Source organism: Elephas maximus, chromosome 24 (assembly GCF_024166365.1).
Source record: "Elephas maximus indicus isolate mEleMax1 chromosome 24, mEleMax1 primary haplotype, whole genome shotgun sequence".
Classification (NCBI taxonomy): domain Eukaryota; kingdom Metazoa; phylum Chordata; class Mammalia; order Proboscidea; family Elephantidae; genus Elephas; species Elephas maximus.
This window is the reverse complement of record NC_064842.1, coordinates 1,744,611-1,769,323: the sequence shown is the minus strand read 5'-3', so window position 1 is coordinate 1,769,323 and position 24,713 is coordinate 1,744,611. Positions and strand designations below refer to the sequence as shown.

General features: G+C 41.4%; 1 protein-coding gene across 6 annotated transcripts in view; it reads right to left on the bottom strand.

The window, feature by feature from the left end:
- RPS6KC1 (ribosomal protein S6 kinase C1) overlaps positions 1-24,713 on the bottom strand; it is a 197,226-nt gene that overhangs the window by 110,236 nt on the left and 62,277 nt on the right. For 3 of the 6 annotated variants that reach the window (XM_049868346.1, XM_049868348.1, XM_049868347.1), the window contains 2 exons: positions 19,844-19,937; positions 4,572-4,934 (listed from right to left, as the gene is read on the bottom strand). In XM_049868346.1, coding sequence (XP_049724303.1) covers positions 4,572-4,934; positions 19,844-19,937 — 457 coding nt within the window. The remainder of the gene's footprint in view (positions 1-4,571; positions 4,935-19,843; positions 19,938-24,713) is intronic. The other 3 variants (XM_049868349.1, XM_049868350.1, XM_049868352.1) reach the window with 1 other exon arrangement.

Sequence of the window (24,713 nt, the reverse complement as noted above, 5' to 3'; positions counted from 1 at the left end):
AAGCATATGTAGATTAGTGACTTCTCAGGGACTCTGCTCCTTGTGGGAAGGGGAAGAACAGTCAAGACCCAATAAGAGACATGGAACGATGCACCTCAGTGCACAATTCAAAACTTGGGTACCTCAGAAAGCCTAGCACACATCTGTCCAGGGATTAAAAAATATAAAAATGGTTTTTACTTTTATTGTACTATTTTATTATACTATTACACTATTTGCCAGAATGAAACCACGGAAGATTTTTCACGTATCTTAGTCGGGTATTAAAGTAAGAAATATTCTCACTGGTCAAAGTACCAGTAAGATTTTCAAACAAAAATTAGACGGCAACAACATTCAGGAGACTGCTTTTCCTTGTGAGCTTTATGGAGGACACAGGAGATTTAAATGCAAACGGAGAGAGGGGCACGGAGAAGGAGACAGTGAGAGGAGAAAAAGTGAAAGACATCAGAGAAGCGCTGCATCAGCAGCAAGAGAAAAGCAACAGCTGTGGCTGAGTAAGTCCACCGGATATTTTCAACAAGATACAGACCACATGCTCATGGGTCATATTAACATGTTATGGGGTTGACAGAAGTATCTCATATTTGTAGGGCTACTGCTCAATTTTTTATTTTGCATTTTTACACAAGACCATTTTTATATTCGTTATCACAGTGCCTGGTAGGTACAAATAGTAAATGCTTGTTGAACGATCAGGGGGCTGGATAGGTAGTTACATGGACAAACAGACAAACGGATGGTAGGAAACAGAATGAACATTCAAAACGAAGTTTAAAAATGTTTGATGCTGGAGACATATTGCTTCTCCATTTAATAAAAGCTAATCTAATAAAAAAAAAAAAAAAGGGGGAGGGGAATACCTGAGAAGCAGCAAGACAGAGTGAAAGAAGACAAGATTAGGGCTCAGAAAGATCTACGTTGAAATCGTAGCTCAAATTCTTACTGCTTAATTTATATGTGTCTTAGTTCCCTCCACCTGTAAAATGGGGATTACAATACCTACCTTAAAACATAGCAAACCAGCAAATCTGGCACCTGGAACAAGCTAAACAAAACCAGCAAATCTCAAATGAACTCTGTAATTCATAACGCAGCCCACAGACGGGTGCTGCTGGCAATGCCCGCCATCTGGTAGCTTCCTGCTTTAAATTATTCTTGATAACTAGGTGCCAAGCTCTTAAAATCATTAAATGTTTGCACCCTGTAAATTTCGGCACATGACCAGTCACAGTTCAGCTTATAGGGTTGTTTTGAGGATTAAAAATAATGTAGGGCCAACTCCTTGCACAGCAACAGGCGTGTAATAGATAACAAACTGTCATTGTTGTTATTTAAACATTTCATTAATACCGTTATGTCACCCGTTAACCACTCTACGTTATCGCACCTTTTCCAGTAAACTCACACTGTGACTACGGATGAGTCAAACCACTTCCAGTAACAGAAGGATGATACAGATATTCTACAGTCTCTTCAAAGATCCATGCTGATTCCTTCGACATTGACTTTTGGACTTTTTCTCTTAAATCCATATACACCTGAGGACTTAGAATGGAAGATACCTTAATTTCAAGAGCCATTTCTAGACCGAAGGAGTTAAGTGTCAGGTTCAAAAAGAAAATGCCAAGTTACAACCATTATCAGAGTATGCTTTCTCACTGCTGGACAGAAAAACAGAACTGCTTCTACCGTGTTCGGCATCTGGCCTCAGCTGTGCAAATGCCAGTTCAGGCAGACAACCAGGCCATCTTTATCAGACAAGCTCCCACAGGGTGAACGCTTCTGTATTCATATGGCTATTAACACCGAAATAACAAAACTCACCAACTCAGAAGAACCCCTGTATAAAGCACTCCTGCTTAGCCTTGGAGGACTTTTTTTCTGGATTATTGGATACCTAGAAATTATGATTTTATCACAAAACATGCCAATCCAAATCAAGATGACAGGTAACAATTGTTACAGCAAAAGTTAAATGAAAATGACCTAAACTGACTGACAAGCACTGCTGGTTACGTCACAGGAACAGTTCTCTGACACTAGAACAGTCCTTCCCCAAGGAAGCATCTCCTCCGCTCACAAACGCCAAACCAAGCTCACACGCTACAGCCCCAACCTCCCCATAAATTAAAGGATAATGTCCATCTGTCTGTAGCTGGTGACTGATCCACGGAGCAGCACTGCTGTGACCTTACATCTGACAGTCACATGTGCAGTGTGAGGATTACACAGAGATGGTTTAACACACTGGTGAAAAAGTCAGAATCAACACGATGGCAACGGGCTTTCTGGTACGTGTTTTGTTTTGTTTTATGATAGTGGTTTCCACAATTTATATGAATCGAATTGACCAAATTAATAACTTTTTTAATTGGATGGCATATAACAACAACAACAAAAAAAAAAAAATTAGGTCAGGAATGGAGATTGTGGCTTCCGGAAGACAGACACATAGTTACATAGGAGAAGTAAGTTTAACTGGTCACATCCCTTCAGAGAGAGATCTAACAGGTTTGGTGACCAAGTTCTGACGTGGAAACGGTTCAGCACCAGAATCAGCGAAGGCCATTTAATGTTCTCTGTTCTCTGCTGATGCGCATTCCTCATTCTCGTCTTAAGCAAAGACTTTTATTTTTCTGGTGCCATCAAGTGGTAGCAGAACGAAGTGCTCTGAAGCTAAATGGAGACAACTTTTAGACAGAAAAATGTCGCACTGATGCGTTTTATCTTCTGTCAAGGAAATACCCGTGACGTTTTAGCACATAGTTATTTGGAAAGAAACAGGAAAAATATCAGAGCAGATTATTTGCAACTCATCCCCATTTTAAACTCCCAGCCCAAAAATGAGAGTTAAGACAAAGCACAAAACGAGCACAGCTTTAAGATGAGAGTGCTCTACTAGCAAGCAAACAAATGCCAACAGACTATGAAACCATTTGAAAAACAAAATTAGGATCAAAATGACATACCAGTCAAGCCATGAGAAAAAGTGGCTTCAAAATTATCAATCAGAAACCTTAAAAGTGATAGCTAAAATTATATAACTATACGAAGAAGACATAAAATTAATAGGAAATTTATATTAGAATCAATTCCTTGAAAGTTTGCAATAACAGGTTCCAAATGGTTATGCCACCAACCTCAGTAAGACAGTTATTCTACCAGAAAAATAAACAACAGGATTCCAACTGCCCTTATTGCTACACACACAAAGAGTTAACAACTTTTTCATCTCCAGGCCCAACAAAATGGGCAGCTAACGTCGAAGATGAACACCCACGGAAAGACGGCTGACTGGTCACATTTACTTAGCTATGCTTCTTCCTGAAACCCCGTAAACATAGCAGTAAAAGACTCCTTTTTTTTTTCAGGCAAAACCCCACAAGGACAATGGGGTTGGGAGAGAAAATAGCAGCGACAAAATTTTAGAAGCTGGAGAGTAAATGGATGAGTGGTCACCAGCTGGGGAAACTCAAGAAGGCAGCCTGATTGACATGGCACTGTAACACTCCAAAAGCTCAGGAACTGGCAGCACTAGGTAGCTGTGGATACAGGGGTCAAAGCTAAAAACAAAAGAATTGATCAAAATACCACATTAAGAAGCAGTTAGGGCCCCGCCCCGCCACCCACCCCACACACATACTCCCTCTTCCACTCCACACAGCCAGGTATGCACCCTTATCCCACCCCATCATAAGACTGAAGGCTCATCCTCTAGGAAGACTCCAGGAGACTTCTGGACTACAGACCAAGCAGAGCGAGGGGGGTACTGCAGTAACATGTTAGCAGTACAGGAAGCTGTGGTGAGTTGAACGGCACTGAAAAGCCCAAGACCACAGAACAACACGAAAATGACGATTTCCTGGAAGGAAACCCACTACACCACAGTCACATCAACCCCTGATGGCTGTGTCCAAACGTGGTGTTACTGTGGCATGCTTCATTCTGCTTTTACAAGAAAAAGGTAAATGACTACAAGAAAAGCTAATGCTTTAAAAAAAAAAAAGGCTACCTAAACACATTCAGCTACGTTCAGCTCTACACGTCCTGTTATCATCTACATTAATTAATTAGCTGAGGATTTATTGCACCCAACGAAGAACAGAATTGCAGCAAAGCCAACAACCCTCCACACTGTTTAAGAACACATTTCATTTTGTCTCTTCAGGCTATCGAGAGTAAACATGCTGGAGAATCCCTGTGAACACTTCCGAGACCTGAAGGCTGGTAACCACTGTGGCCAGGTCAGAAGAAACACGAACCACATTCACACAAAAGACCTGGAGACTTGCTGATTAAAAAAAAAAAAGAAAAATCCTGTAATGTGGATTAACTGCTCAAAGTATAGCGGTAAATACCTCTCAAACTGCCTTATATCTCACTTAACTAAAAGTACATATCCATATGTAGGTCATTAAAGCTTCGGTAATTTCTCTTTTCCATTCTCGTTTCTATATAGGATTACAGAGAAGATAGGGATATACTTATTTTCCCCAGTCATACAGGTATACTTTTTCCCCAGGTACCAACATCAGAACAGGTCCAGTAATAAACAGATAAAACTGTACCTTGAACACCTTCTAGGAGTAAATCAACTCCCTTCCTATACAAATCAGAAGCAGCTTCATAGTCTTCTTCTTCTTCCTTTTTTAAGGCCAGCTTTATTAATTCTCCTGCTTTCTCCAAATAATCTCTCTTGCCAAGTTTGTGTTTTAGGCTGCCAGGAAAGAGGCTACGGCTTTCCCGTTCTTCTTCTGTTTTGCTCTGTTCACTGTCGGAAGCTGCAGCCCCTGGTGCTGAAGAATCCGAAGGAAGACTGAGGCCAGGAGTTCTAACCGGAGAATTCGGATCGGAAGCCATTCCATCATCTACGTCAGCAAGGGAATCCACATCGACGGTGAGAGACACCAGATCACTGTCACTGGAGAAGCCTAGAAACAGGACCACAACGGTAAACAGGTATTAAACCAAGAATCAGCCAAAAGAGTACAAATCATGCTGGCTATTCACGTTTTCATACTATCCAAGTCAGTTAGGATGTACTGTGATGTACTGATGGGAGTCACCGTCCAGCCACTTGACTCAGCTTAGTTCATTCATTTTGCACTGTCTCTCTATACCTCTGGAATACCATCTCCTTGCCCCAATTATCAACTAAAACTGAAGACATGTCTTTATCTGGCCTCGTTTTCCAAAAAAGCCTGTACCACAAGACCTTGCAAACTGTTTATAGAAAGCTGTCACTCTACACACAGCTGCTGTAAACAACAGTGTTACGATAAAAGAAAAAGAGTAAGAGCTTGGGAGTCAGACTAAAAAGTGCTTGAATCCCAGTTCTTAAAATTTCCAATGTGACCAACAGCAAGTCCCTTAGTGATACTATCCGTTATGCTGGGCTTTACCTAAGGGATAGTGTTAATGCATCTAACGCATAACGGACTATCACTAAACCGTAACTGTTATGATAGTGCCTACACAGTGCAAACTCACAGCTGTGTTTTTAGATAACCGTCCATATTTGAAAAAGTATGCTGTTTAGTTTTTTTTTTTTTTTTTTTAAGGACTGAATTTTTAGGAATGTTAATTGTTTCAGCCTCTTCCACAAGCTTTAGAGAGAGTTTGGGTCTGCATTTGCACCTTAGCTTTCTAACAAACATAATTAATCCACCAGCTGCTCCTTGGAAACCCCGTGGGGCAGTTCTACTCTGTCCTATAGGGTCGCGATGAGTCGGAATTGATTCAATGGCAACGGGTTTGTTTTCGTTTTTAATTAAAACTTAAGCAGTGAAAATCACTTCTCCCATTTCACATGACTGACTTGATAATAAATGAGCGTGATCTACAGCCACGGTTCGCAAACATTCTGGTCTGAGGACCCCCCTTTATACTTTTAAAAATGATTGAGTACCCCCAAAGAGCTTTTGCTTATGTGGATTATATCAATATTTACCATTTTGGAAAATAAAACTGAGAACTTTTTAAAATATTAATTCATTTTAAAATAAAATTTTAAAGCCCATTACATGTTAACACAAATTTTATGAAAGATATATTTAAAAAAAAAAAGTGAGAAAAGCATTATTTTACATTTTTTACAAATCTCATTAGTGTTTGGCTTCACAGAAGATGGCTAGATTCTCGTATCTGCTCCTGTACTCAATATTCCACCTGTGCCATATGTTGTTTGGTTGAAGGATATGAAGAGAATATCACACAGATATGTAATTGGGAAGAGGGTAAGAATTTTAGCCTATTCAGACAATTATGGACATTGTTCTTTGACACAACACCAAAACTCAACAGGTGGTAGTTCCTTACAGCTCAGCTGCAGTGTGGGATATGAAGTCCTGTCAGTAAAATTTTCATATTCCTTCACATTAAAATTCATTGGTTTGTCCTGCACTTTGAACAGGTCCTTTACCAACGTAAGTCTGTAACATCAATCACCCCAAAAAATGTGTTACTGTCACTCCCATCTCATCAGAAAATTACGTTAAGTATCACGAAACTGTCAAGGTTACAGTGGCAGATATGAGTTTTCCAAAACCCTAATCTGAGGCTGAAAGCTCAAATTTATCATTAGCAACAAATACTGAGTTCTTTTCCCTGAAGCGTCAGCTCACTTAACTAACTTTCAAGGAAATATTTGCCAAACACCCACATCTGAATAACACTAGTTTGTCAGTAGTTCTTTCAGGCAAAAATGGTGTTCCATGAAAAAAGCCAGATTCAGCTCACGGTTCAAACAACCGTCCAAGTGCTTTTCCTCCAGACAACCACGGCAGTTCAGTACACAGAAGTGATTTATATTTACTGCCCGTTTCCTCACACAAAATATTAAAAAGACATGTCTCTAGGGTTGTGATTTAATAAAAGCTGCACCAAGGACATTCCTAAGTGAAATTAGCGTTGGTTTCACTGCAAACATACACAGTGATTACTGGTACAGTTTGGTGTCGCAGTCCCGATTCACACTGAGGCACAACGGCTTTACCCACCTCTGCTTTTTATACCGTTGGTGCAAATGTTAATACAGCAAAAAGGGCAAAGAACACCCCAATGTTATCATCAAAATAGTTTTCGCCTTGCAGACCTCCTGAAAAGATCTCAGAGATACCCAGGCGACTGAAGGCCACTGCTCAGTCTCATTAAATAAGACTGAAAATAAGGTTGTGTGGAAAATAGAGGGCGAACAACTATGAGGTCTGGATCACCATTGAATAAGGACCGCCAAGTTCGTCAGGAAAGAAAATATATTAAGGAGAAAATTCTTTCCTCAGGATCATACACCAAGATAAAAAAAAAAAAAAAAAAAGGCTAATTCTACATTGGGGTCAGCAAACTTTTTTCCATAAATGGACGGACAGTAAATATTTAGACTTTATAGATCACACAGTCTCCGTCACCATGGCTCAACTCTGCTGTAGTACAAAAGACACTGCAGACGATATATGACCGAGTGAGCCTGTGTGCCAATAAAACTTCTTTATTTATGGACACTGAAATCTGAAGAGCCTAAAATTTTCAAATGTCACAAAATATTATTCTTTGGATTTTTTTTAACCATTTAAAAATGTAATAAGCATTCTCAGCTCACAGGCCACAGTTTGCTACCCCTACTGTAGACTGAAATGGTCACTTGATCTCAGATAAAATAAGTTACGGCAAAAACATTTTTTACTAACAGCATGACTCGGAATTGACTCAACAGCAATGGGTTTTTTTAAGCTCAAATGACAAATCAGCTTTAGACACTAGTTTGGCACCCTCTCAAGATATCCTCACGTTAGTTTCATGTTTTTGTTTTGTTTCTTTTCCTAATCCTTAAAATGCCCAGAACGAACTAATTTTGTTCTCTAAAAACAACAAGGTTTCATCAAATCCACAATCTCAGACAAATTTACTCGACCAAATAGAAATCTTATCAATCCTCTGACCTTTCGCTCATACGGCCAACACTTCACCATCAAAATCTCGTCCATCGGTCTACAAAGTTACTTACCCACCGTTCCGAGAAGTACATGAACTTTACAAGGGATTCTTAACAACACCCATTACAAAATCTTTTATGTATCTCAGTGCAAATTTATTTCCTCAAATGGTACCTTTACGTGATCTGGTCCACTGAAATTAATTAAAAAAAATAGACAAGTTGAAACAAAACCTTCGGTTGATACAGCAAATCACAAGAGGAAGGAAGTGCTGTGTTACAGGTCTTTGTCTGCTCTCTGGTGTCTTGTAACCTTCCCGCGATCTGTCACCTTGTACTGGTCCATGACTTTCCTTTCTAACGAGAACAGAAATACTAAAGTGCATGAGGTTAAAGTTATGTGTACTCAGATTCTCACCCTTTGACCACAAAAACCTAGTGACAGCCACACTTCCTCTCACCTTCCACCTTGCTCTATTAGCAAAGGGGATCATGGTTAAATGAAGTTAGATCAGAAAAGGAAGACCACTAAAACACCTAGGGAGAAAGTCAGACAGCAAAATAAGCAAGTATACATTCTATACAAACTGCTTCCTTTTCATATTCTACCTAATTTCTAAATGAAGAATCTTTAAAAGTAAACAAAAACTAGCTGGTTAGGGAAAGGCCTTTTTTTAAAAAAAAAAAAAAAAAAAAAAGCCTAACTGGAAGAAGCAAAGGGAAACAAAAAGACATTTTTCTTACATCAGCATATATACGACAGACACTCTCATGCTGGAGGGAATAAAATGGTTTCACATTTTTAGAGGGCAATTTGGCAAAGAGTAGCAAAACTCCAAAAAATGTTTATATCTCTGACCCAGAATTTTAGCATTTTCTACCAAAAACAGAGATGTGCAAAAAGGTCTACATATAAAACTGTCCACCACGAAAGTTATTAGTAAAAAAATTGAAAACAATAAATTCCTAATAGATTATAATACATCCTTACGAGAAAAAACTATATAGCTATTAGAAATTAAGTTACAGAAGAATGTTTAATGATGAAGTATTCATGACACTTCGAGTAAAAACACAAACTGCAAAACAATGTGTGTACTATAATTCTAATTAAAGTACACAAACACACTCATACCCACAGGGGAATAAAAAGGCTGGAAAGCTACATTAAATATTAACAGAGATTTTCTCTGTATGGTAGGGATATAAGTGACTCCTATTCTATCCTTTGTTGCTCCATGAAATACCCTAAATCTTGGTATCTAAAGGCTCAAAGGAGATGAAGCAAGGGCTAAAACTTGGAATTTATTTGATAATAAAGGTATGTTATACAGACCCACAAAAAAAAAAAAAAAAACCCAATGCCACTGAGTCGACTCCGTCCCTGTAGGACAGAGCTGAACTGCTCCGGTAGGGTTTCCAAGGCTAAAGTCTTTAAGGAAGCAGACTGCCACATCCTTCTCCCTCCCATGGAGAAGCTCCATGGAGCAGCTGGCAGATTCGAACCACCAGCCTTTCAGTTAGTAGTTAAGTGCTTTAACCACTGCACCACAGACACCATTCTTGAAATGTAAACCTGTGTGAAATCATCAAGCAGCCAGTGCCGACAAGTCCTAAACTTGACCGAACTTAGAAATGAACGTAAAGACAGATCCGCTCAGAGCAATCTAACCACTGATACCTCTTCCTTGCCTAACTTACTTCCTTAATTCTCCACTTAAGTTGCACCCTACATACCTGAAAATCCTAACCCTTCAATTCTCGCCCCCACACACTGTAACTCTGCATCTTCTAGTACTCTCTGATATCTCTCTCTTCCATATCTAAGCAATTCCTAAATTCCCTTCTTCTCAATGACGTCTTCCCCAACCAGCTCAAAGAAATGAAGAAAACATTTCAAAACGCCCTTGCACACCGCAGAGTGAATCTCACATAAATACTTTCCCCATGTAAATACTAAGTGCCCAGTTTGGTAATCATATATCCTAACTACATCTGCTTCATGCAGTACTTGTCCAATCCTGGAAATCACAATCCGACCATTCCACTGCTTTTGTACAAAGCTGTTTACAAATACCACACGAAGCAGAGACCGTTGTTGTTGCGTACCACGGAGGTGACTCCGACTCACAGCGGCTCTACAGCACAGGGGAGAACTGCCTGATAGGGTTTCCAAGGAGGCAATCTTCATGGAAGCAGACTGCCACGTCTTCCCATGGAGCAGCTGGTGGGTTCGCACTGCTGACCTTTCAGTTAGCAGATGAGCACTTTAACCACTGTGCCACCAGGTCTCTTTGAAGCAGAGACTAAAACTCTTAAACTCACTTAACCAGTGAGATACACAGAACTATAAGCAAAAAGAGGCTCTCAGTTAAGACAGACGAGTAGAGAAATCCAGAAAGTTAACCGGTAAGATACAAAGAACTGCAGGCAAGAGGCCCTCAGTTAGAACAGACAAGCTGGAAAGACTGTGGCTGGGGCAGAGGTCACCACAGATACTGGATAAAATATGGAGCCCATCTGTCGAAATAAAACCAGCCTGAAGTCAATCCATGCTCACAGTGGCCCTCTGGGCCATCATGAGTAAAAGGCTTTCACCCACACCATCAAGTCAAAAATCTTAAGCCTCTTTTGAAGGTGATATGGGGGAAATGGGTATAAAGGTTATATGAAAGTGTTCTACGTCCAAGCTCATATCACAGAGATTCAAGTCTCAGGGCTATGTCAGGGCCCCAGGTGACTCATCAAAAAGCAGCTACAGACCAGAGGGGTTTATTTACATCCCAGTTCACCTACCAACCCTTGCCTTCTGTGCTCTGAACTGCTCAGAGTAGGGCAGTATAGTGAAGTCTGTCTAGGACACCATCTTTAAAAGACGGCACTAGGGGAAAAGATTGAGTCAACATAGAATAAATCTTTATAAACTATCAGAAATCTGTATCTGAAGACCAGCTGTAAAAAGATCAGTTTCCTTTAGAAGAGGTAGTTCACTATATATAAAATACATGGCCTCATTAACATTACCGTCTGTTGGCATAGAATATTGAATATACCATAGACTGCCAGAAGAAAAAACAAGTTTGTCTGGGAAGAAGGCTAGCCATAGTGCTCCTGAGAAGCAAGGATGGCAGACTTCGTCTCACATACTTTGGATACATTATCAGGAGGGACAAGTCCCTGAAGAGGGACACCATGCTTGGTACAGGGTCAGCAAAAAAGAGGAAGACCCTTGACGAGACGGGCTGACACAGTGGCTACAACAATGGGCTCAAGCCTAAGAATTGTGAGAATGGTGCAGGGCCAGGCAGTGCACTGCACACAGAGTCGCCACAGTCTGAACCAACTCGACGGCACCTAACGACAACAACATTATTACCTGATAGCTTTCACTGAGTTCTAAGGTTCAACTATCGCCATCATCAGTGAAGCGAATTTATACTTTCTGTGGTAGCAATGACTCATGATTCAGGCAGAAAGTAAGCTACCTGCCCAGCAGAACAAAGGTGGGTGACACGCATATCAATCTGCATTAAAAAATCAGCCCTTCAAAATACGACTTTAAGTGAGTACCTAGATAAAAAAAGTGATGCTAGTTAAGCTTCCTGCGTTTTATTACCAACACATCATTTAGTAACAGATACTGTTCACTAAATAAAAAACATTCCTTTGACATTTCACATTTGTTAATGTCCTTGGGACATGTCTTTGCTTCACCCTTGAAAACCTATGAAAAGTACATCAAAATATCTACTGTACATTTGGTGTAAAACAGAATAGGCTCAGAAAACTATGCATTAATCACAATGGCAGACCCTAATACAGTCCTCTCATTATGAGCAATAAAGATCTCTTATGAGTCAGCTTCCTCTTTATCTAAAGAACCTTTTACTACCCTGCTTCTCTCCAGAACCGTCTCTGGGCTCCAGCAAATCAAACCTCTTAGATGCACACGAGTCGCCCACGCTGGCCTTCTACATAGAATGTGTACTTTCACTGCCTCCCCTCCATAAAATTAAATCCCTTCATTTCAAAACACAGTTCTGTGACTACCGTTAAACACCTGTAGTGCCTTAGGCACATGGTTTAACTTCTCTGAAATTCTAATTTTTTAATTGCCAAGTAAGAGATTTAAACTGTACTATTTCTAACGGTCTTTCCACTGGAAAACCTTGATTCCCACGACATACCAAGTGTTGTATTACTTGCCCCACCCAGCCCCTAAGCTCCTAATGTCCAACATCACCTGCAACAGTCCTGGGGTTTTTAGGAGTCACTATTTATCATTTGTTTTTAAGAATCAGTATGTACTATTTGTTTTCTGTGCATACCTACTTACACACACTAACACATTCTCATTCATGTTTACCTTGAGAGTATAACCTGTTTTTTCCTATTGTTTCGAACTTCCCCCACCAAAAAACCTAGTGCCGTTGAGTCGATTCCGACTCATAGTGACCCTATAGGACAGGGTAGAAACTGCCCTGTAGAGTTTCCAAGGAGCGCATGGTGGATTAGAACTGCAGACCTTTTGGTTAGCAGCCGTAGCACTTAACCACTATGCCACCAGGGTTTCCAAAAGCAAATTCAATTAATAAGAGGCAGTGAATAAAAATAAAACAGTAGATAAGCACTTAGGAGAAAAAATAACTTTTTCAAGCTGAGTATGCAATCCACTCTTTTAATTCAGAAAGGCCTAGGATAAGCCTAGTAAAGACGAGATTTAGAGTTCTCATGGTGCCATCTAGTGGTCATTTACACTAAAGTCTACCTTGAATTTAAATTACCGTATTTTTATACAACGCATGCCTTCTACATTTGTAGGCCAACTGCACCCTCCCCCCTGTGATGTACTTTTATAAGCACACTATGCTAATTTTTTTACAGCAACATGTAAAAATTCAACAGATCAGCACTTACGAAAATATCTCACGGGGGAGGACATAGTTGGCAAACAAACTTAGAAGGTACACATTATTAGCGTAGAAATACAGTAGTTCTAATTAGACTTTCTATATTTGTTGTATTACATTATATGGTGTGGTAGACGTGCTTGAAATTTGTCTTAAAAACAGATTTAGGTTACTAAATGGCCAATCAACTGAAGAATATTCTTTTTTAAAATGGTCTTGCCTGAAGTATCAACTCCAAAGCAACTAAATGAAAATAACACAAATAATAAAAAGAGAAAACAAACAGTAGTTTTAATAGAAAAGAATTTATTTTCGTACTTAAATAACTATACCAAACCAAAAAACCAAACCACTGCCGTCGAGTCGATTCTAACTCACAGTGACCCTCTAGGACTGAGTAGAGCTGCCCCATAAGGTTTCCAAGGCTGCGATCTTTCCAGAAGCAGGCTGCCACAGCCTTCTTCCGTAGAACAGCTGGTGGATTTGAACTGCCGACCTTTTTGATTAGCAGCTGAACACTTACCAGGGCTCCTTCGAATAACTATACACCTTTCCAATTAGTCCCCTAGTGTTTTAAATACAATAAACACCCTTAAGTCTAACACAGCTTAACTATAATCTTCGTGCTGGTCTACATAAGGGAAAAAATCATTACCCTGCCATTAAATAAATATACTTATCTTGGACCGAAAGTGATTTTAAAAGACCCCTTACGTGGCCCAGCAATAAGAGGCTGTCCTCAATACGTACATCTTCAGTTACTCTAACATGGCTACTTCAAGGCAGCCTGACAGAGCTTTTCTTATCTCCACAGTTGTCAAGATCTGTCCTTGAGGAGTGAGGAGCTCTTAATCTACAATTAACAGGCAAAAATAACATATATATATGGTAGGTTTGCTACTCCAGGAGGCCTTTAAGATTTTTTTCTTTTTTTTAAGTGGGGTGAATACACCCACTGCTCACTTATGGACTATCTCGTTACCCAGCACTTGGCATTTATGACAACAGTAAAAAGTCTGCTATCTGACTATTCTGCACATTAGCGACATGTCTGGCAGTAACAAATGCCAAGCTGGGTAACGCTGACTGTCATGGGTAAGATTAGTTACACGTCAACTTGGCTGGGTCATAATTCCCAGTGGGTTGGCAATTATATAATGATGTAATTGGGCAGTTAAGTAAATGACGTAATTTGGCATTTATGTAATGATTTAATTTGGCAGTTACGTAATGATGTAATTTGGCAGCTGGGTAATGAGGTAGTCATCCTCCATTTTGTTGTCATTCTCCATTTTTGCATAACATCAATTTTCATATAACAACCTGGTCTTTGGAAATTAATCATGTCAATAAGTGAGGAGTGGGTGTATACATAACAAGATACTTGCCATTTCAACATTTTTACATGTACGATTCAGAGACATTATTTTCATTATGCTGTGCCACCATCACCACTATCTGTTCCCAAATTCTTAAGATGTAAGAGGCTGATCTCTCAATTTGTATTTGTCCAGCTGCTTTCTCTTTCTTGCTGCATGTACCTGGAAAACCTCCCTCCCAAAACTGCAAAGGAAGTATTGTATCAGTAAGAGGAAATGACACAGGTTACCACATGAGACCACACCAACATCAAAGGCTCCAATCCTGAGGCCAGCATGGCAAGAAAGCAACCTGCGACCCTTCAAACAGACCAACAGATAAGGAGAAACACATCAGGAAGCTCAATTTCTATGCAGTATTTTTGGTCACACATCCACAAATGCCACAGTAACTTCAGGGCTAAGTTTAATTCAACAAAAAGATGGAAATTAAGATGTCAACAACCAGTTAGATCTTCTTTCATCTTTGGTCTCTAATAAGTGTCATTTAACATGATGCTCAAATGTTCAGACTGGAGGAATATACAGTTTCGTTTCTTTGAACAAAAAAAGATAAAGAGCAACCACTATTTCATTTTAAAATTATGAAACAATATAAACATTTTGTCTAAAAACTAGCTGAACCATTTCACAGCTCTCGGTTCCATATTTAATAAAATATATTTACCAGTTAATCACTGAATTATTGGTTTTATAAAACCTAAAAAGCTTCTTCTGTTCAACCATACTATAAAATGATTAAAAAAAAAAAAAAGAAACCTGGTTTTTTGTTTTCCTCAGAAAATTTTCATTCCAAGGTAAATTATGACCTGTTGATTGCATTTTTAAGGATACCAGTTGCCACTGAGTCCATTCCAACTCATGGCGACCCCACGTGCATCAGAGTAGAACTGCGCTCCACAGGGTTTTCATGGCTGTGACCTTTTGGAAGCAGATCACCAGGCCTTTCTTCCAGGGCACCCCTGGGCAGGTTGGAGCTGCCCAGCTTTCTATCAGCAGTTGAGTGCTTAATCATCTGCGTCACCCAAGGAGCCCTTTTTTTTTATAATTTTTATTGTGCTTTAAGTGAAAGTTTACAAATCAAGTCAGTCTCTCACACAAAAACCCATACACTTCTTGCTACACACTCCCAGTTACTCTCCCCCTAATGAGACAGCCCGCTCTCTCCCTCCATTTCCTCTTTTCGTGTCCTTTTCACCAGCTTCTAACCCCCTCCACCCCCTCATCTCCCCTCCAGGCAGGAGATGCCAACATAGTCTCAAGTGTCCACCTGTTCCAAGAAGCTCACTCCTCACCAGCATCCCTCTCCAACCCATCGTCCAGTCCAATTCATGTCTGAAGAGCTGGCTTCACAAATGGTTCCTGTCCTGGGCCAACAGAAGGTCTGCGGGCCATGACCACTGGGGTCCTTCCAGTCTCAGTCAGACCATTAAGTCTGGTCTTATGAGAATTTGGGGTCTGCATGCCACTGCTCTCCTGCTCCCTCAGGGGTTCTCTGTTGTGTTCCCTGTCAGGGCAGTCTTCTGGTCTCAGGATGATGTAGTCTCTGGTTCATGTGGCCCTTTCTGTCTCTTGGGCCCAAGGAGCCCATTTTTAAGGTCCTAACAGAAATAATGATCACTTAGCCTCTCCATCTGTTCTCAGAGAGGTGACATACTGGCCATGTGATTCCCACTGTAACTGAAGGACCTTGAGACAGAAGACTGTATATTAAGATCTGCCCCTCTGCCTCATTCCACTGGCAAACTAAATCATGAGCATAAAAAATGACAACTCACCTTCTCAACACCGTTTAAAATACTACACTCAGAGGAGTTGTTATGGAGCCAATCCCCTCTTCACATTCTGACCCAAAGTCCAAACCACAGTTTGCCACCATGATCCCTTTACGGCCCCCATTACACAGCAGACCCATAGCCCTGGCAGGCTGCCAGCTCTCCTTTGCTGCTAGAGGCCCACCCCTCTGGTTGTCCCTGGGGTTTGCAGACTGTTTGGTGTCAAAGTTAATCTTCCGCTTGCTCACTACGCCAGACAATCTCATATCTAAAAGCCATTTTCCCCTCTCATATAACAATGAATTTGATCTATCTGTATTTGTCAGCAAAACATCTCTGAGCAGGATTAATTAACTAGGCAAAAAGGCTTAGAAAGGGAGGGGGGAAAACATAAGTATTAACAGCATTTCCAGGTCCATGTTTTTTCATTGCTCATGGATCACGGTGTGTTTTCGAGATAGTAACGTATGAAAACTAAACTGCGCATTGACAGTTTAGATGCTAGTATTACATTTAGGTTTAGGTGTCGTCTTTTTCTGCGCCTTTAAACAGAAATAGCCCTAATCTCTCTCAGCCTTAAAAAAGCACATTCCTAGAAGATAAATTCTTCCCAAAAAACCTACCTTTCTGAAACGTCCAAATAAACTCTGAACAACTGCATTAGGTAGGGGAACCCATACAGCCCAGTTTGCTCACAGCAGTCTTGATGGAATTGTCTTGGTGTTATTATCAATAAAAAAAAAAAAAAAAACATCCTCTTAAATTCTCAAAAGTGTCCCAACTTGGACAATAAATTACCTGCTCACCTGAGCGTTAGGCTGTGGCTCCTTTAACATAAACGCAGCACCTTTCCACCCTGACACCAGCAAGTCATTCCTCATAACACCCTTCCTTACCATCCCTGATCACAGCAAAGGACAAAGGACCTCTGTGCAGCTCCCACCACAGCCATTCCTGCTCTGACCCTGGCTGACTCTCACCTCCTAATAAAGCCTTATTCTGGATATCACAAGAACAGACACCAAAAACCAAACCCACTGCCACTGAGTCAATTCCAAATCACAGCAACCCTACAGGGCAGAGCAGAACTGACCTAGAGGGTTTCCGAGGCTGTAATCTCTGTGGAAGCAGACTGCCTCATCTTTCTACCTCAGAGCGGCTGGTGGGTTCAAACCAACTCATCTTTTCAGTTAGCAGCTGAGCATTTCAGCCGCTGTACCACCAAGGCACCCTTCATTGAATACTCTCCTGTACATCTTTCTAGCTTTCCTATTTGTCCTCTGTTGGATGTCACAGACAGCATCTGTGCGTTCTGCAGGAAAACGCCATCCCTCTTTCTCAGGAGCAGGAAATCTCTACGGCAACAACAAGGTCAGGTTATCCCACAAAAGTCGCCTTCCATGGAAACTAGTTCTGGAAATAGAATCATGTTGGGACCCCAAGCAGGGGCTAAGTTTCCAATGCCTAGTAAGAATCGCAGATCAAAACAAGTCAAGAATAGATTCTTCCCCCCCAAAAAAATGCCAGAATGTAAAGTAAAATTAATGTGAACAATGTTTTTCTATGACGCTGGATAAATCAGGACAGATTTGAAATATTGGAAGCTCAATGTAGACCCTGGGCATGTGGCGCCCATGTTTACACAGAGCACCAATGGACTCTGCTTGTCCACGGAGTCACCACGAGCAACAATAAAAGGCTAACGAACCACTTCTCGAGGTGGTAGCACCAAAAGAAAAAGGCTTTAAGTGTGTCAACAACCCACATAATGGAAAGGAACTTGTTGGTCCTACCAAATCAAGATGGGAATTATTTGAACAGATCTGTGTCACTGCACACACCCTCATAAAAGCACCACTGCAAGGAGATTATGACAACCTCCTGTATCAGAGGCACAAAGAAGCCCCCCAACCATAAACTGTTACTCATGAAAAAGATCAAGAAATATTACCTAATCTCTTATTTTATCTTTATATAAGCTCAACTTAAGCCTCCTGGAACAAATCTAATTATCTGTTTCTTTTCAAAGGGTCCCCCATCTCGCTCCCCAAATCTTGTGTTTTGTTTTGTTTTTTAATTCCGTGATCTTCCCCGATAATTAATCATCTTTCTTGGAAAAAAACTAGCTGAGTAAATCCAAAGGTCAAAATGTACCAAGTTTTTACATGCTTTCTACATTTGTTTGACACCACACCCCCACCCCCGTGTCATTGTTTCACATGTTGCTGTAAAAAATTAGCATACAGCACTTATGAAAATACCTTCTGGGGGAAGGTTAGTAAAAAAACATGGAAGGTGCAAATTGTTTGCATAAAAAGACTATGTATTTTAAACCTTCATCGAAATTCAAGTACAGCTAAAAAAATTCATGTATGGCTTGAGAGAAGAATAAAATAAGAGAATAAGCATTCTACAATTAAAGTAATTAAAATTATAAAAATTACTTTTTCACTCTTTATTAAAATATGTATCAAAAACACTAAAACTGCCTTGGGTTTATTCTTTCTGGGTAAACGACTAAACTTTTAAAGCCAATCCTGAAATTGTCTAAAAGCTAGAACAGTAATGCTGTGAAGTGAACTTTAGCAAAGCATTCCTGTACAAGGCAATACAAATTTTGAACACTTCATCAAGTCTAAGAAGCCAGTAATCATGTGATGAATCACTATTTTATAAACCACTGGGCAGGGGTGGGGGGGAGCTGCCAGCTAAATGTATCATCCATTGGCAGATGGTAAAACGGTGGCGTCAGGACATCAGACCTCCTCTAACTTCACAAGGGCGGGGAGGGAATCACTATCAGCAGCAACAGCCCAAGGCTGATGCCTACAAGGAGGGAAAGACATCACCCCTCTCTCAAACCTTTTTAATAATTCTGACAGCAACCACCCCTCCCAAAGCACTCTCTACATCTCTTCTGGGTTAGGCAAGTCATTGCAATGACCACACAGAACTCACAGACCATACTCACAGTTATGGTGTTTATTAGGGAAGTAACAGGTTACTTTTCAGGAGACAACACAGGGATACAGTTCTTCAGCTGGGAAAGCTTCTTGGCCATTCCCACAGGCAGGCCTCTCCCTGGCCCGAGGGCCAACCTGGCCTCTGCCCTGCTTGGACAAGTGTCACAAAGCTCTTTAGCTCTGCCAGTAAGTACCCAGGGGCAACCTACTCTACCAGTAAGTCTCAGCCAGAAGGTGTTCAGCTTCTCTCACTCTGTGGCACAGCAAGCCTATCTCCATAGACAGGTGCCCAGGGGCACTTACTCCACCAGGAAGACTCCTGCCCACAGGTGCTCAGCTCTTTCACTCTGTGGGTCAGCACACCCACTGTTACCGCCTTGCTCTGTGGACCGGGAAGCCCACTGCACCATTTCGCTCCAGTCTCCGGGTTCTGCTGCCACCACTTCTCACCATCTTGCACCTTCTCTGTTGTTCCAGCTGTCTTTCTCTGTCTCCTGGGCCTAGGAGGTTCTCAGCACAGGGACCCTGGGTCCAAAGAACACACTCCACTCCTATCTTTTCTTCTCGGTGGTAGCAAGGTCCCCCCTGTGCTCTGGGATTGGCTCTCTTTTAAGCCTAGCAGGAGGGTAAAACTGACCAATCCCCTCGTTAGGGTTCCATACTCATTATTTGCATAGTCCCACACAATCACCTGGTGGGAGTTACAAGACCACGGCAAGATAGGCCATATAAAAGCGATCCATTGCACCGCAAGGATGCACCCCAGTATCAGCGATGTTTGACGTTAAATGTAAAAAAAAAAGTATCCTAAAATGTAATGTAAATATGATCTACAATCCTCTGCAATCAAAACCACTGAAATGGAAGAATTACAATTTCTTACCTTCTGTACTACACGTAGCAAAGCTATCAACGTGGGAATCTGAATAGGCTTCAGCAGGGCCAATCAATTCAGAACCATCATTAATTATTCCACCCTAAAAGATCAGAGTAATTGTGTTTCAATGTCATAAACAAAAAAAATCAGTAGTAGATGAATAAAAATCACCTGAACCACACGTAAGGGCTACAGAAAAATACATGAAACGAGACAACAACTGCTCTTTCAAAATCAAGACTAATATTATCATGTTTAGAATATACGGCTTTTACTTAAAAGAAAAAAAACCAATTCCAACTCACAGCGACCTCACGTGTTACAGGGTAGAACTGCTCCGTAGGGTCGTCTTGGCCATAATCTTTACAGAAGCACATTGCCAGGCCTTTCTTCTGTAGGGCCACCGGGTGAGTTCAGACAAACAGCCTTTAGGTTAGTAGCTGAGAGCAATCGTGCACGCCACCCAGAGACCTGGTGGGCTTTGTAACAGTACGTTATTTCAAACCTATCAAAAATACTTACGAAGAAAATACAGAAGAAGAAAAACCAAGTCTTAAGAAGGAGGAAAAAACCTGCAGGCTAAAGTATATTGTTCAGTATATGCTTAGTGACTGTTCATTTTAATTAGTGGCATCTGGTGGAATCCTTCAGGAAGATATTTAGTTTTATCAAATTATAAACTACAGCAAATCACATGGCACCTCCCCTGGGAGCTGGTGATCCCAAAAGCCATCTGAGTTTGAGAACTACTTGTATACAGTGCAGGAAGAACTAAATACATTAAAAATATTCTAATTAAAGAAACGTATTTTAAAGATGTAGAAAATAATTATAAAATTAGTTTCTGCATGTGACTGTTATTTTAATTCTGTATTTAGGTCTGCAAATTCAGATCTCAAAAAACTATTTTATCGCAATTTTTTTTTTTATATGCAGCAATAGAGTGCTATCATCAGGCAAACAGTGCTTTTGTTATTTTGCAATGTGGCTTTATGAATAGAGGGCTCCAATCACAGGTGCAAGAAATTACAATCCTTAAATGACTACAGCTAATTAAAATAACTCTTCTGCTCCATCCTTCCTCCTACCTCCCAACAATAGGATACCAGGGTACCACTACTGCCAGGATACCAAAACCCAAGAGAAATTTATAAAAAAGAAAAAAAGTTACCATCAAGTCCAGTCCATTGAGTCGAACCACGCCCCATGTGTGTCAGAAAAGAATTGTGCTCTATAGGGTTTTTAATGGCTAATTTTTGGGAAATAGATCAACAGGCCATTCTTCGAAGGTGCCTCTGGGTAGACTCAAACATCCAACCTTTGGGTTAGCAGTGAAGTTTTTTAACTGTTTGCAGCGCCCAGAGACTCTAGCTACCTCAGCACAAAGAACTCAGTCACTACCTTTACCTGATCAGAAGTCTCCCTGTAGATTTATCTTTGACCAAGAGAAATTTGAAGTGGTCCCTCAAATTACCAAATTACACTTCCCTGAGTGTTATATGACCTCGAAATTTAAAAACAATTATTCTTTTTAGGATCAAGAATTTTTATCTTACTCCTTCTATCTGAATTTTTTTCTAAGAAGGAGAGAACCTATTCTAGACCAAGTCATCCTTAAATAACATTGAAACCAACTCCTAAGAAAATTTTCAAGTATCCCAGGGAATTAACAGAAAAATTCGCTTTTACTTACAATCTCACTTAATAGGAAGTGCCTTTCTACCACAGCTATTCCCCACTTATCGACCATCTCATCTAATATTTTGCGTTTATGACAACAGTAAAAAAATCTACTACGTGGCTATTTTCCTCATTATCAATGAACATCTGGCAGTAACGAACGCCAAGGAGTGAGGCTGGATGAGATGGTTAAGGCTGTGTGTCTACTTGGCTGGGCCATGATTTTCAGTGGCTTGGCAGTTACGCAATGACGTAATTTGGAAGTTCTGTAATGGTATCATTTGACAGTTATGTAATGATGTAGTCATCCTCCATATTCATATAACACCAATTTTCACTTAACAACCTGGTCTTTGGAATTTAACCACGTTGATAAGTGAGGAGTGGGTGTATTAACTACTCATCAACCTTAGGAGTTATGTGAGTTACCTACCCATAAAATGAAAATAACACCTATAACTAAAGGCATTGTTAGGAGTAAGATTTTACACATGTAAAGTGTTTAGAACAATGTGAGCACTCATCAAGTGTTTACTTGTTGTTATTATTATTAGCTGATGTAATATAAGACCTGCTTATAAGATAAAATGAAAACAAAGCACTAATGAATGCAACAAAATGTTTTTGTTCAAAATCTTAGCAGTATTACCTAATTTATCAAATAACATTATACAAAATAAATAATAAAGAACAAATCTTTAATGTCACAAAACAGTAATAAAAACTGTTGTATAGGAACTAGAAGGATGCAGTCGGGAAACATGCTGTTTAATTTTATATGGTCTTTTGAGTTTATGCCACAATTTTATTAGAATCTCTAATTCAGAAACATTAATCTTTTGGTATTCCTCAGTTTCCAGTAAAAAAAAAAAAAAACTTTATTTCACAGCATCTCAGAAGTTTTTGTTAACTGATAGTCAATTTACAGAGAGAGAGACTTCTGGTATGGTAGAGTGGGTAGCACAGTAAATCCCTTTCCCAAAAAGCAATGACAGGGGAGACAATGGCTTAGTCACACACACCTTGCCATCCCCCTGCTGCAAATAACCAAGAAACCAAGTAAAACAGAGACAGAAGATAATCTGGGCACCAAGAACAGGATATGGCAGGATGTAGAATTAGACCAAACTCCAAAGGGAGAGAGAAACTAAATGAAAACAGCGAGCAAGGAGACTCAGGGACTGTAGGCGCCCTACCAGCCAGTGAAAACAGCAAGCAAGGAGACTCATGGACTGTAGGTGGCCTACCAGCTGATGAAAACAGCGAGCAAGGAGATTCATGGACTATAGGCGCCCTATCAGCCAATGAAAAGAGTGAGCAAGGAGACATGGATTGCAGGCGCCGTACCGGCCAGTCTGGCACAGCACAGCCACCTTGAGAAAAAGCGAGCAGCTTCATCTCACGTTCCTGGTGAGGGGCACAGGAAGGCAGCTGCACGGAATCCCCAAAAGAGACAGAGATGCTGAGTCGACAACCCCGGAGAGAAGCGAGGTGAGCAGAACGTGAACTGGGTCTAAGGAGGGAAAGTGCAGGAAGGCGGGCGAGAGCCCGAGGGATCCAGGAAACCACAGAGCAGGGAGGGAGCCAGAAAATAAAGATGGAACTGAAGCCTCCGCCGAGACTTCCCCCTGCTCGGCCGTGGTTCCCCGCATCCCTCACAGCCCACCAAACCACAGCTTCTAACTGTGGTTTGGCCCGACCACACTGTGGCCCTAACCACAGTTTGAATTTGGTGCCAGAATCCTGCCCATGCGTGAACCAAGATTTTGATGCGTGTACAAGACCTGAAGAGCTGTGTCCTCAATCTGTCCTTGGGCCTAAACATCACCGATATGATTTAACATCTGGACCTCCAAATGCGGACATGGGAGGGCTAAGGGCAGAGAGTTCCGGGTACCCAACCCAACCCCCAGATGCCACTGGAAATAAAAAGTTCCCCAACCCCCTCAGACAGTGAGCACGTGGCCTTATAGTCTTTAGACCCCACGTCGCTCCTTGTCTGCGCAGACAATGAATCTCCAATTTCTGTTTCCCTTGCAACTGGTGGTGTGGCGTCTGTCTTATTTCAACTGGCTAACAGGACAGGACAAGAGTCCTCATTCAGTTTCAGAACTACTCACCAGTGGCGGTCCATGATCATTTGGGTGGATGGCACTGATGAAGCAGAGGATCCTTGGAGCGGTGGCTAAAGATCCCCTACCTGACCAGACTCTGGACAGCACCCCTCTTCTTGCATTTGGTCGGGCTGATCACTAGCTGTACTCTGCGGGGAGTGCCCTGGCGCCCACACCAGAGATGGGGAAACACACTCCCTCCTTCTCCCCCCACCTCGTGGAGATCAGTAGCGAGCCCCCTTTGCTCCCTCACTCGGTGATACACACTGTGCAAGCTCACATGTCATGTGCCTGTGACCAGAGGCTTGCACCCACCCCGACACATTCCCACACAGCCGCGCCTGCCAGTGACCCACCGCCGTGCTCACACACTGACTGATCTACAACCAGAAGCTCGTGCTCACTGGCTCCAACCAACCCTACACCACCCTGCTCACCTGACACCCAGTAGGGCAAGTTCCCATGTCATGCACCTGGTAACCTGTGCACCCTCACTCTGATCCCTCGGCAACCAACATGCACACACACTGCACCCAATCCAGTGACCAGCAAGAACACTCCCCATGCCTACACCCAGGTGACCAGCCAGACAGACACATCACCTCACAAGCAATGCAAGTCACATCCTTACAGGCTCCACCTACACCTCTGCCAAATGATGAGCAAGAGATCCTAGGGCCCTCATCTAACGTCCACCTGGCTGCAACAACACACATTCCACACTCAAACAGTTCCTGCAGGCCGTCTACACTTGCACGGAAACCCCCGATACCTTACCACCTACAGAGACGCCAGTTCATGCACGCGCTGTGGGCCTACCCCGTCCACGCGGGTAGCAGCCCTGCACAGCGGATATGGAGACGCCCCGCCCTGACTTTGGAGAATGCACTAACTGCCAGCACCAAACTGAACGCCTCAGAGACAACAGACGATAACAAATCACATGAAGAGACAGGACAAGATGGCTCAAACAAGTGAGCAGAATAAAGGCGCAGAAAACCTTCCTGACAGAGATATGGCAATAGAATTAATTACCTGACGAGGAATTCAAAAGACTTACATACAGGGTCCTCAAAGAGATC